The 14,107-nt window shown below is 53.8% G+C and overlaps 1 protein-coding gene across 1 annotated transcript in view; it reads left to right on the forward strand.

The window, feature by feature from the left end:
• naaladl1 (N-acetylated alpha-linked acidic dipeptidase like 1) overlaps positions 1-14,107 on the forward strand; it is a 102,564-nt gene that overhangs the window by 56,945 nt on the left and 31,512 nt on the right. The window contains exons 11-17 of the mRNA XM_070868035.1: positions 1,689-1,811; positions 3,355-3,547; positions 5,110-5,203; positions 7,867-7,968; positions 10,042-10,127; positions 11,084-11,203; positions 12,947-13,032. Coding sequence (XP_070724136.1) covers positions 1,689-1,811; positions 3,355-3,547; positions 5,110-5,203; positions 7,867-7,968; positions 10,042-10,127; positions 11,084-11,203; positions 12,947-13,032 — 804 coding nt within the window. The remainder of the gene's footprint in view (positions 1-1,688; positions 1,812-3,354; positions 3,548-5,109; positions 5,204-7,866; positions 7,969-10,041; positions 10,128-11,083; positions 11,204-12,946; positions 13,033-14,107) is intronic.

Raw genomic sequence — 14,107 nt, forward strand, 5'->3', positions numbered from 1 at the left:
GGGGCTGAATGGCCTCCTCCTGTTCCTGTGTAACAGGCTCGAGGGGCTGAATGGCCTCCTCCTGTTCCTGTGTAACAGGCTCGAGGGGCTGAATGGCCTCCTCCTGTTCCTGTGTAACAGGCTCGAGGGGCTGAATGGCCTCCTCCTGTTCCTGTGTAACAGGCTCGAGGGGCTGAATGGCCTCCTCCTGTTCCTGTGTAACAGGCTCGAGGGGCTGAATGGCCTCCTCCTGTTCCTGTGTAACAGGCTCGAGGGGCTGAATGGCCTCCTCCTGTTCCTGTGTAACAGGCTCGAGGGGCTGAATGGCCTCCTCCTGTTCCTGTGTAACAGGCTCGAGGGGCTGAATGGCCTCCTACTGTTCCTGTGTAACAGGTTCGAGGGGCTGAATGGCCTCCTCCTGTTCCTGTGTAACAGGCTCGAGGGGCTGAATGGCCTCCTCCTGTTCCTGTGTAACAGGTTCGAGGGACTGAATGGCCTCCTCCTGTTCCTGTGCTGCTATATCTGGGCACAGGGAAAGGGATTTGGCCTTGTTTCCAGGCACAGCAACGCTCTCAGTTACAGCTATAGAAACAGAAACAAAGAAATTAGGTGCAGGAGTAGGCCATTCGGCCCTTCAAGCCTGCACCACCATTCAATGGCTGATCATTCACCTCAGTACCCCTTTCCTGCTTTCTCTTCATACCCCTTGATCCCTTTAGCCATAAGGGCCATATCTAACTCCCCCTTGAATATATCCAATGAACTGGCATCAACAACTCTCTGCGGTAGAGAATTCCACAGGTTAACAACTCTCTGAGTGAAGAAGTTTCTCATCATCTCGGTCCTAAATGGCCTACCCCTTATCCTTAGACTGTGACCCCTGGTTCTGGACTTCCCCAACATCGGGAACATTCTTCCTGCATCTAACCTGTCCAATCCCGTCAGAATTTTATTAGTTTCTATGAGATCCCCTCTCATCCTTCTAAATTCCAGTGAATATAAGCCTAGTTGATCCAGTCTTTCTTCATATGTCAGTCCTGCCATCCCGGCTATGATATTATAACGGGAGTATAAGAGTAAAGACGTCTTGCTACAACGGTACAGGGCCCTGGTGAGACCACACCTGGAGTACTGTGTACAGTTTGGGTCTCCTTACCTAAGGAAGGATATACTTGCCATTGAGGGAGTGCAACGAAAGTTCACCAGACTGATTCCTGGGATGGGGGGATTGTCCTATGAGGAGAGATTGAGTAGACTGGGCCGATATTCTCTGGGGTTTAGAAGAATGGGAGGTGATCTCATTGAAACAGACACAATTCTTACAGGGCTTGACAGGGTAGATGCAGGGAGGGTGTTTCCCCCGGGCTGGGGAGTCTAGAACCAGGGGTCACAGTCTCAGGATAAGGGGTCGGCCATTTAGGACTGAGATGAGGAGGAATTTCTTCACTCAGAGGGTGGTGAATCTTTGGAATTCTCTGCCCCAGAGGGCTGTGGAGGCTCAGTCGTTGAGTATATTCAAGGCTGGGATCGATAGATTTTTGGATATTAAGGGAATCGAGGGATCGGGCGGGAAAGTGGAGTTGAGGTCGATGATCAGCCCTGATCTCATTGAATGGCGGAGCAGGCTCGAGGGGCCGAATGGCCGACTCCTGCTCCTGTTCCTTATGTTTTTATGATCTGCTAACATGCTCTCTGGTTTTCTGTCCCAGGGGAAGCTGGTGTACGCCAACTATGGGACTGTGGAGGACTACGATTATTTGAATCAAACCCTCACTGACCTGAACGACACAGTCGCCATTGTTAAATACGGAGGGACTGGACGGGGTGACAAGGTAGGATGCGGCTATGTTGAGGCCTATTGATTTGATTGGGTGGTTTCCAAGCGAATGAGGGAGTCTGTGGGCGCCGCCTGGTGGTGGGGTTGGGCCACTCCAGTCCGTGGGGGTCTCCGCATCTCCGGGCTCAACCGTGTCACCACACCACGCGGTGTAGGGAGGGGTTGACCCAACACCAATCACCGCACCACACCGCTGTCGGGGCAACGTGCTTCACCCCAGGGCAAATTCTGCCAGCTCCCAACATCAACTGCACGTGTAAAATAGACGAGCATTTCTATAGCGCCTTTCACGTCCCAAAGCACCTTACAGCCAATGAAGCACTTCTGAAGTGTAGGAAACGCGGCCGCCAATCCTCACACAGATCCCACAAATAGCACTGAGATAAAGACCGCATAATCTGTTTTTTTAGTCATTTTGCTTGAGGGATAAATATTGGTCAGGACACCGGGGAGAACTCCCCTGCTCTTCCAATAGTGGACGTGAGCCTCGGTTAACGTCTCATCTGAAAGACGGCCCCTCCGACAGTGTGGCGTTCCCTCAGTACTGCCCCTCCGACAGTGCGGGGCCCCCTCAGTACCACCCCTCCGACAGTGCGGCGCTCCCTCAGTACTGCCCCTCCGACAGTGCAGCGCTCCCTCAGTACTGCCCTTCCGACAGTGCAGCGCTCCCTCAGTACTGCCCTTCCGACAGTGCGGGGCTCCCTCAGTACTGCCCCTCCGATAGTGCGGCACTCCCTCAGTACCTCCCCTCTGACAGTGCAGCGCTCCCTCAGTATTGCCCCTCTGACAGTGCAGCACTCCCTCAGTACAGCCCCTCCGACAGTGCAGCACTCCCTCAGTACAGCCCCTCCGACAGTGCAGCACTCCCTCAGTACAGCCCCTCCGACAGTGCGGCGCTCCCTCAGTACTGCCCCTCCGACAGTGCGGCGCTCCCTCAGTACTGCCCTTCCGACAGTGCGGGGCTCCCTCAGTACTGCCCCTCCGACAGTGCGGCGCTCCCTCAGTACTGCCCCTCTGACAGTGCGGTTCTCCCTCAATACCTCCCCTCTGACAGTGCAGCGCTCCCTCAGTATTGCCCCTCCGACAGTGCAGCACTCCCTCAGTACTGCCCCTCCGACAGTGCAGCACTCCCTCAGTACTGCCCCTCCGACAGTGCGGCGCTCCCTCAGTACAGCCCCTCCGACAGTGCAGCACTCCCTCAGTACAGCCCCTCCAACAGTGCGGCGCTCCCTCAGTGCTGCCCCTCCGACGGTACGGCACCCCCCGCACGCTCGGAAAACCCACTCCCATCGGGATCGAGACCAGGGTCCCAGGAAGGGAGGCTGGGAGTTGTTGGCTGTGGAGGTGAGAATTCCAACTAGGGGGGCTCGACAGAGTGAGACTAGATCCTGATGTTGGAGGTTATATGGACGGAAGGGATCACGGAAAGCAGAGTGAGACCTACCTTAGTCGCGGGGTGGGAAAGGGAGCGTGCAGAGGTGTCCGATTGCAACAAGACTGCCCCCGTTAATGAATGATGTGTTTGCTTTGGTCGGCAGGGTATCAATGGAGCAAAGTACGGGGTGATCGGCGTTATTGTCTACACCGATCCCGCCGATATCAATGACGGGAAATCGAGCGACACGAACGAGACCTACCCTCACTCCTGGTACCTGCCCCCCTCTGGGGTCGAACGCGGCTCCTACAAGAGCAACTTCGGGGACCAGCTGACACCCTATTACCCGGCCAAAGGTAGGATCGCTGGTGCCCCCAGTCTCCCTCCTCCTGCCTAGCCTTTTTAAAGCGGCGTGGCTATTTGCACTAATATTTTGTGAATCCTTCTGCGCATGCGCGTATTGGACTCCGCCCCCTTTTTAAGCCTGGGCCCTCAATCAGGAACTTGGGCTGGGGGGTTGGGGGAGTCGGGAACTTGGGCTGGGGAGAGTCAGCAACTTGGGGTGGGATGGAGGAGCTCTATCTTGTCTGGAGTCTGAAGTCAGAATGGCTCGAATTACACTTTGCAAAGTCGCTCAGAACTTGGGCCGAGCGGTTCCAATTACACATTCCAGTGAAACTACTGGGTGTGGCTTATCCTCCACCAATCAGCAAGCAGGTCATGTGATTATCGGAGACAATCAGAGCATTTTGCAAATAGCTGCGTCCTCCTTTTTAAAACTCATTCGCGGGATGTGGGAGTCTCCGGCAAGGCCCAGCACTTATTGCCCATCCCTAATTGCCCCGTGAGAAGGTGGTGGTGAGCCGCCTTCTTGAACACAACTGAGTGTCTCGCCGGGCCATTTCAGAGGGCAGTTAAGAGTCGACCACATTGCTGTGAGTCTGGAGTCACATATAGGCCAGACCGGGTAAGGGGGGCAGATTTCCTTCCCTAAAGGGGCATTAGTGAACCAGATGGGTTTTTACGACAATCTGGTAGTTTCATGGTCACCATTACTGATACTAGCTTTTTATTCCAGATTTATTTAATTAACTGAATTTAAATTCCCCAGCTGCCGTGGTGAGGTTTGAAATCACGTCTCATGATCATTAGTCCTGCCTCTGGATTACTGGTCCAGTAACGTTATCACTGTGCTACCGTACCCGTAGTGCCTGCCTTATTGCCTGGCCTCTGCTCAGGGCCGATACCCAGGGCCTCAGGGCTATCCCCAGGGCCTCTCTCAGGGCCTATCCCCAGGGCCTCAGGGCTATCCCCAGGGTAACTGCTCAGGGCCTATCCCCAGGGCCTATCTCAGGGCCTATCCCCAGGTCCTCAGGGCCTATCCTCAGGGCTATCCCCAGGGTAACTGCTCAGGGCCTATCCCCAGGGCCTATCTCAGGGCCTATACCCAGGACCTCAGGGCCTAGCCCCAGTGCCTCTGTTCCAGGTCTATCCCCAGGGCCTCTGTTCTGGGCCTATCCCCAGGGCCTCTCTCAGTGCCTATCCCCAGGGCCTCAGGGCATATCCCCAGGGCCTCCCTCAGGGCCTATACCCAGGACCTCAGGGCCTAGCCCCAGGACCTCTGTTCCGGGCCTATCCCCAGGGCCTCTGTTACAGGCCTATCCCCCAGGGCCTCTGTTCCGGGCCTATCCCCCAGGGCCTCTGTTCCGGGCCTATCCCCAGGGCCTCTGTTCCGGGCCTATCCCCAGGGCCTCTGTTCCGGGCCTATCCCCAGGGCCTCTGTTCCGGGCCTATCCCCAGGGCCTCTCTCAGGGCCCAGTCCCCAAAGCCTTGGATAGAGCCTTCCTGTCGATAGAGCTGACAGGGCGAGCCAGTCACCACACCGCACTCACACGTCGCTCTGTTCGCTCGCTTGCAGACTACACCTTTCGGCAGCCGCAATCCGACATCAGAGGTTTATCGCCCATCCCGGCACAGCCCATCGGCTTTGAAGACGCCCGTCGCCTGATCTGGTCAGTACTCGTGTCAAGCCGCTGTAGGCCCCGCACACAAAACTCAAGGCCCAGCCGGTTGAGCAGTGTCGGACGGATCTGCGTCTGCCTTAAGCTGGCGGGGGAAACTGAGGTTCCGGCGCGCCAACACGGTGGGGCTTCTCCGCTCTCGGGCCGCGGACGATGCGCGCACAAGCCCCGGCGAGGCCTCGCAAACGCCGGTTCTCGGCCCGCCATGGGCATGCGCAGAGACCCGGCACTCCCGATCCGTCAAAACTTCTCTTGACCAATCGCACGCATCCCCGCGGGAAGGGTAACCGCGGGGAAGGGATTGGGGCCGTTTGCCCAGCGAACCGCCTTCAAACTCTTACGCCCGGAACAAGCAAGCGCACGGCTTACTTTCACCAGCATAAGAGTTTTAAAACATAGAAAAATTAAATGTAATCACTAATTTTTATATTAAAACCCCTGTCCATTCCATTAAGGTCAGTTTATTTATAACCCAAAAAAATAGCATTCAAAAAAATATATTCTTTTCTAAAACATTCAATTAATTTTAAATATGTGATTGTGTTTCTGTGCTTTAGTGGTTGTTTCAGTGATAGTAATGGGAGCTCGTACAAACGGTACTCACCATTATCATCAATGAGAATACTCGATGTTCATTGGTGGTCCAGGCCCACGTGATCCCAGGATACGCTTACGTACCTGGAAGACATGTTCCCGTACGCTGCACAGCGGAACGAGGCCTCCGTCCGCAATCCGTCCGGGACCACCAGCTATTTCCGTGAAATCATTTCTCGGTCGGAGGCGTTCGCCCGCAGGAAGCCGCCGATCGCAAATTGCCCCCCCCACGCCCCCTGTTACGTATGTAAACATTGTAACTGTGTTAGACTTGCCACCAGAGGGCGCAACTGTTGGAGGCCCAAGGGTCACCTGCACACCTCGTGTAAGGGAGTATAAAAGGTTGTCTGCCATGCTGCTTGGGCACTCTGGAGTTGTATTAAAGAGACTAAGGTCACATCAGATTTTGCTCACAGTACTCAGTCTTGTGCCTAACTCCCATACCTAACACCGTCTATGTCCATTGATCCATCTATCGCTAGATCGCTCAACCACTATCGCCACCTACCATCGCTGGGATACATAAGAACATAAGAACATAAGAACATAAGAAATAGGAGCAGGAGTAGGCCATACAGCCTCTCGAGCCTGCTCCACCATTCAATAAGATCATGGCTGAAACGATCATGGACTCAGGTCCACTTCCCTGCCCGCTCCCCTTATTCCCTTCTTGGTTAAGAAACTGTCTATTTCTGTCTTAAATTTATTCAATGTCCCAGCTTCCACAGCTCTCTGAGGCAGCGAATTCCACAGATTTACAACCCTCTGAGAGAAGAAATTCCTCCTCATCTCAGTTTTAAATGGGCGGCCCTTTATTCTAAGATTATTCCCCCTAGTTCTAGTCTCCCCGACAAAGTTCCGCAACACCCCATCACTGACCCAACTGAGTTTGAGGGACCCTGAGCAGAAACAGGGTTCTGTCACTGGTGGCTGAGTTGGGAGAGCGAGAGAAGAGGGACAATAGGAATCATGGGAGGAATCATAGACATTTACGGCACAGAAAGAGGCCATTTCAGCCCATCGTGTCCGCGCCGGCCGACCAAGAGCTATCCGGCTTAATCCCGCTTTCCCGCTCTCGGTCCGTAGACCTGTAGGTTACAAGTGCACATCCAAGTACTTTTTAAATGCGATGAGGGTTTCTGCCTCTACCACCCTTTCAGGCAGTGAGTTCCAGACCCCCACCACCCTCTGGGTGAAGACATTTCCCCTCAAATCCCCTCTAAACCTCCCCCCAATTACTTTAAATCTATGCCCCCTGGTTGTTGACCCCTCTGCTCAGGGAAGGGTTTGAGGGGAGTAAATAGATTGGGGTTAGAGGGCCAATAGGGGTCAGATAGTCTCTTCAAGTGAGGCCTCACCTGGAATATTGTGTTCAGTTTTGGTCTCCTAATCTGAGGAAGGACATTTTTGCTATTGAGGGAGTGCAGCGAAGGTTCACCAGACTGATTCCCGGGATGGCAGGACTGACTGGGCCTGTATTCACTGGAGTTTAGAAGGATGAGAGGGGATCTCATAGAAACATATAAAATTCTAACGGGACTGGACAGGTTAGATGCAGGAAGAATTTTCCCGATGTTGGGGAAGTCCAGAACCGGGGACATAGTCTAAGGATAAGGGGTAAGCTATTTAGGACCGAGATGAGGAGAAACTTCTTCACTCAGAGAGTTGTTAACCTGTGGAATTCTCTACCACAGAAAGTTGTTGAGGCCAGTTTGTTAGATATATTCAAGAGGGAGTTAGATATGGCCCTTACGGCTAAAGGGATCAAGGGGTATGGAGAGAAAGCAGGAAAGGGGTACTGAGGGAATGATCAGCCGTGATCTTATTGAATGGTGGTGCAGGCTCGAAGGGCCGAATGGCCCACTCTTGCACCTATTTTCTATGTTTCTATGTTTCAAGCCCCGTGATGTCTTGATCTGTGGGTCTTAGCCCCTTCACCTTGGTTTGTTGGTCAAGGAACGATGATTGGTTGACCCCGAGATCGGATCATTAATATTATTGGTCGGCCACAACCAACCTCACACTTGCCCTCATTCTGACTGCTCTTCCATTTCTTTCAGTGAACTGGGGGGCGTTGATGCCCCCGCTGCCTGGCAGGGAGGTCTCGGCTGCAAATACCGTCTGGGTCCTGGATTTCACAATGTGAGCTCCTTCGGGGGCAGGTTGGTTACTCTTCCTTTGATTCAAAAATCGGTGGGTTTGTTCATGTCCAGGTGATCATCATCATAGGCAGTCCCTCGAATCGAGGATGACTTGCTTCCACGCAAAAAAGGCGACGAGTTCAATGAGTTCACAGATGTTTCAATGAAGGACCTAATATTCCGGATCCCGAACTACATCCTGAAGGGTGGAAGATGCCTGTGGGTGGGTTTTTTTAACGTGGGGTGACCGTTGCACACCAGCCACCACACGGGGCTTGACACAGCGAGGTCTTGGTCCAGTGGCAAGGGTTAACCAGGACGACTGGAGACCAGCTCTGCTGCACGGACCTAGTGCCCGCACATATCGCACAGTGTGGGCTGGGCCCGTGCTGCCCCTGGGCCCTGGGCTCTTCTGGGCCCCGATCACGTCCCTCTACAATCTCTCGCCGCTCCCTCGCCCCGACCCTCGCCGCTCCTGTTGTACCTGCCCACGCTCCAATCACCGACCTGGGTCATGGTGACGTCCAATCCGGTCGCCCTCTTCGCTGCCGTCGCTCTCCCGGACTGGCTCACGCTGTACCTTGTAGTGGTATGCTCCATGCTGCTCCATGAAGGCCTTTAGGTGACTGGTGGTGTTGAAGGTTCAATTGCACAAGGTATCGACCTTCAAATTTCCAGTTTGGTTTGGCCTTGGATGAATCCCAATTTGACCATGCGAGCGACTTGATTGGCCATCTCCAGTCCGTCGTTCATCGCCCACCCTTGCGTCTGGCTAATCCCTGGACATCAAATGGAGGCTTCGAATCGCTGCCCCAACTCGAACTTAAATTTCACTGCTAGCCCACACTTGACCAATCCCCATCGATAGGCAGTACAGCAGAAGAAAAGACTTTATTTATATAGCGCCTTTCGCAACTTCACAACTGTTGTAATGTAGGACACGCAACAGCAATGTGATAATGACCAGGTAATCTGTTTCAGTGATGTTGGTTAAAGGATAGATATTGGCCCAGGACACCAGGGAGATCTCCGCTGTTCTTCTTCAAGATAGTGGTCGTGGGATCTTTTGCGTCTACCTGAGAGAGCAGACGGGGCCTCGGTTTAAGTTCTTAAATCAAAAGGCGGCCCCTCCGACATTGCGGCGCTCCCTCAGTACTGCCCCTCCGACATTGCGGCGCTCCCTCAGTACTGCCCCTCCGACAGTGTGGGGCTCCCTCAGTACCGCCCCTCCGACAGTGTGGCACTCCCTCAGTACTGCCCCTCTGATAGTGCGGCACTCCCTCAGTACTGCCCCTCTGACAGTGCGGCGCTCCCTCAGTACTGCCCCTCCGACAGTGCGGCACTCCCTCAGTACTGCCCCTCCGACAGTGTGGCGCTCCCTCAGTACTGCCCCTCTGACAGTGCGGCACTCCCTCAGTACTGCCCCTCCGACAGTGCAGCGCTCCCTCAGTACTGCCCCTCTGACAGTGCGGCACTCCCTCAGTACTGCCCCTCCAACAGTGCAGCGGTCCCTCAGTACTGCCTCTCCGACAGTGCAGCGCTCCCTCAGTACTGCTTCTCCGACATTGCAGCGCTCCCTCAGTACTGCCTCTCCAACAGTGCGGCTCTCCCTCAGTACTGCCCCTCGGACAGTGCGGCACTCCCTCAGTACTGCCCCTCCGACAGTGCGGCACTCTCTCAGTACTGCCCCTCCGACAGTGCGGCACTCCCTCAGCACTGCCCCTCCGACAGTGCGGCGCTCCCTCAGCACTGCCCCTCCGACAGTGCGGCGCTCCCTCAGCACTGCCCCTCCGACAGTGCGGCGCTCCCTCAGTACTGCCCCTCCGACAGTGCGGCACTCCCTCAGCACTGGCCCTGGGAGTGTCGGCCTAGATTATGGGTCTCGAGTCTCTGTAATGGGGCTCGAACCCACGACCTTCTGACTCAGAGGGGGAAAGAGAGATACCGATTGAGCCAAGTTGACACTGAAGCGATCCACTGCTTACGTTGCCCCTCTGGGCAGAGCACTCCCACCTGAGACACAACAAACAGTCGAAGCTCTAACATTGATTGATGAACTCTTGTGTTAAACGAAACACTCGTTGTCTTCCACAGTGATGTGCAAGTCAGTGTGTTCAACAAACGGGAGATAAAACCATCGGACAATGTGATCGGAATTATCCGCGGGAGCATGGAACCAGGTTTGTGTGCATCCGTCCCAGAGAGCAGGTGGTTAACGTTTGGGGGGAGCGGTTTAAGGGGTTTGAGGACGAGAATTGCAGGGTCATGGCTGCTGTCCAGGGCCTTGGTGAGACCACACCTGGAGTACTGTGCGCAGTTTTGGTCTCCTGATCTAAAGAAGGATATAGTTGCCTTGGAGGTGGAGTAACGAAGGTTCACCAGACTGATTCCCAGGATGAGAGGCCTGTCCTATGAGGAGAGGTTGTGTAGAATGGGCCGATACTCTCTGGAGTTTAGAAGAATGAGAGGTGATGTCATTGAAACATACAATATTCTGAGGGGGCTTGACAGGGTAGATGCAGGAGGGTGTTTCCCCCCCCGGGCTGGGGAGTCTAGAACCAGGGGTCACATAATCTCAGGATAAGGGGTCGGCCATTTAGGACTGAGATAAGGAGGAATTTCTTCACTCAGAGGGTGGTGAATCTTTGGAATTCTCTGCCCCAGAGGGCTGTGGAGGCTCAGTCGTTGAGTGTATTCAAGGTGGAGATGGACAGATTTTTGAGCGATAAGGGAGTCGAGGGTTATGGGGAGCGAGCAGGAAAGTGGAGCTGAGTCCATGATCAGCCATGATTTTATTGAATGGTGGAGCAGGCTCGAGGGGCCAAATGGCCGACTCCTGCTCCTATTTCTTATGACTGGGGTTTTATTGAGTCTTGCGAACATCATGTGACCGGCTAAGCCACTCACAATGCAACAGCTCTACAACTATCTTGTTGCAACCAATCAAGTGCCCAACGGCTCAACAAACCTGTGAGAATGGCATACATAGCAGTTACAATAATACACACGGTAATATAGCAATACAAATCGGAAGTATGGAGGCAAGAGTGAAGCTGGACCATGTGACTCTCCCGCTGGCACCGTACCATGTGACTGGCCTGTGGCCGCCCTGCTCTAACGTGTCCTTCTGTTACAGATCGCTACGTTATCTACGGCAATCACCGGGACAGTTGGGTCCACGGGGCCATTGACCCCAGCAGTGGCACTGCGGTCATGTTGGAGATCAGCAGGGTTCTGGGCAAGATGGTGAAGGAAGGTGAGTGAGCGGGCGGCCCTGTCACAATGCACAATGACCTTTCACCCCACCCCGGGGCAGGCCGCTTTGAGCCCCCCAGCCCAGCGAAGCACCAACGACCCACATAGGCCCCAAACACAAGCAGGGCCTCGGTTTTAAATTGTCCATCCTTCTCTTCAAACCCCTCCATGGCCTCGCCCCCTCTCCCTATCACTGTAAGCCCCTCCAGCCCCTACAACCCTCCGCAATCTCTGCGCTCCTCCAATTCTGGCCAGTTGAGCATCCCCCCGATTTCCATCGCTCCGCCATTGGTGGCCGTGCCTTCAGTTGCCAATTTTCAGTGAGAACAGGCATATGGCAGTTTTGTTTATACTAATAATCCCTTGGTCAGTCAAACAAAGCCCGAAATGATGTCTACAATCAGTTAAACCCATACAAGCTTGGGCCTCATTTGTATCAGATCAGCCAGCAAGCAATTAGGAAAGCAAATGGTATGTTGGCCTTTATTACAAGAGGATTTGAGTATAAGAGTAAAGACGACTTACTGCAATTATACCGGGCCCTGGTGAGACCACACCTGGAGTATTGTGTACAGTTTGAGTCTCCTTACCTAAGGAAGGATATACTTGCCATAGAGGGAGTGCAACGAAGGTTCACCAAACTGATTCCTGGGATGGGGAGATTGTCCTATGAGGAGAGATTGAGCAGACTGGGCCGATATTCTCTGGAGTTTAGAAGAATGAGAGGTGATCTCATTGAAACAGACACAATTCTCACAGGGCTTGACAGGGTAGATGCAGGGAGGGTGTTCCCCCGGGCTGGGGAGTCTAGAACCAGGGGTCACACAGTCTCAGGATAAGGGGTCGGCCATTGAGGACTGAGATGGAGGAGGAATTTCTTCACTCAGAGGGTGATGAATCTTTGGAATTCTCTGCCCCAGAGGGCTGTGGAGGCTCAGTCTTTGAGTATATTCATGGCTGAGGTCGATAGACTTTTGGATATTAAGGGAATCGAGGGATCGGGCGGGAAAGTGGAGTTGAGGTCGAAGATCAGCCGTGATCTCATTGAATGGCGGAGCAGGCTCGAGGGGCCGAATGGCCGACTCCTGCTCCTCAGGGGTTTCATGACCCACCTCACAGCCTCAGTCCAGAATAAACTATTCCAACGCAATCCTTGCCGGCCTCCCACATTCTACCCTCCGTAAACTCCAGCTCATCCAAAACTCGGCTGCCCCCTGTCCTAACTCGCACCGAGTCCCGCTCAGCCATCACCCCCTGTGCTCGCTGCCCCGTGTCCTAACTCGCACCGAGTCCCGCTCACCCATCACCCCCTGTGCTCGCTGACCTACATTGGCTCCCGGTTAAGCAACGCCTCGATTTCAAAATTCGCATGCAAGTTTACGAATCCCTCCATGGGCCTCGTCCCTCCCTATCTCTGTAATCTCTTCCAGCCCCACAACCCCCGAGATGTCTGCACTCCTCTAATTCTGCCCTCCTGAGCATCCCTGATTATAATCGCTCCACCATCGGTGGCCGTGCCTTCTGTTGCCTGGGCCCCAAGCTCTGGAACTCCCTGCCTAAACCTCTCCGCCTCTCTTTCCTCCTTTAAGACGCTCTTTAAACCTACCTCTTTGACCAAGCTTTTGGTCACCTGCGCTAATATCTCCTGGTGTGCCCAATTTTGTTTGCTAACGCTCCTGTGAAGCGCCTTGGATGGTGCTTTACTATGTGAAAGGCACTATATCAATGCAAATTTTTGTTGTAGGAAAATGGCGGCCACGACGTTCTATAATCTTCGGTAGCTGGGGCGCGGAGGAGTTCGGTCTAATCGGCTCCACGGAATGGACCGAGGTAAGACGTGTGCAATCAGTCCAGTGTCTTCTCTCAGGCAGTGCCCTGCTGGTAATTCTTCTCCAGCACTTTGAGGTCCCAACCACAGATGCTAGGCTAACTGGTCTATCGTTGCCTGCTTTTTGTCTGCCTCCTTTTTTAAATAGGGGCGTTACATTTGCAGTTTTCCAATCTGCTGGGACCTCCCCAGAATCCAGGGAATTTTGGTAAATTACAACCAATACATCCACAATCCCTCCCAATACGTCTCTTAAGACCCTAGGATGCAAGCCATCAGGTCCAGGGGATTTATCTGCCTTTAGTCTCATTATCTTACTGAGTACCACCTCCTGAGTGATTGTGATTGTGTTAAGTTCATCCCCCCTCTATAGCCCCTTGACTATCCACTGTCGGAATATTGTTAGTGTCCGCTTCTGTAAAGACTGATACAAAATATTTGTTCAGAGTTTCTGCCACCTCTATGTTCCCCATTACTAATTCCCCGGTCTCGTCCTCCAAGGGACCAACATTTACTTTAGCCACTCTTTTCCTTTTTATATACCTAGAGAAACTCCTGCTATCTGTTTTTATATTTTGTGCTAGTTAACGGTGCAACTTTGAGCCCCATGTCTGTGAGCCATACAGGAGGGCAGGTAGCGTGTATCACCACTGCCCTGTAGACCATGAGCTTGGTGCAGGGTTTGAGGGCCCGGTCTTCAAATTCTCTCTTCCTCGGGCGGCCGAAGGCTGCACTGGCGCAGGTGTTGGACCTCAACATCGATGTCTGCCCTTGCCGATAGTAGATATGGAAAATGATCCACGTTGTCCAAGGCCGCGCCGTGGATTTTGATAACCGTGGGTGGGGGCAGTGCTGTGTGGCGGGGGCAGGTTGGTAGAGGACCTTTGTCTTACAGATGCTTGGTGTCAGTGCCAGACAGACCGTCCCCCCCAATGCCTGTTACACCCGAGGTGCCTGCAGTGCCTGGAGACCCTCAGGAGGGGGGGCGGTGGAGAGGTCCCCGCAGACAGTAAACTCCCATCGCACGTTCTCTTGGCGCATCCATTCCATTATGTTGCATGTGAATCTGTGCATTTC

Source organism: Pristiophorus japonicus, chromosome 27 (genome assembly GCF_044704955.1).
Source record: "Pristiophorus japonicus isolate sPriJap1 chromosome 27, sPriJap1.hap1, whole genome shotgun sequence".
In the NCBI taxonomy this organism is placed as follows: Eukaryota; Metazoa; Chordata; class Chondrichthyes; family Pristiophoridae; genus Pristiophorus; species Pristiophorus japonicus.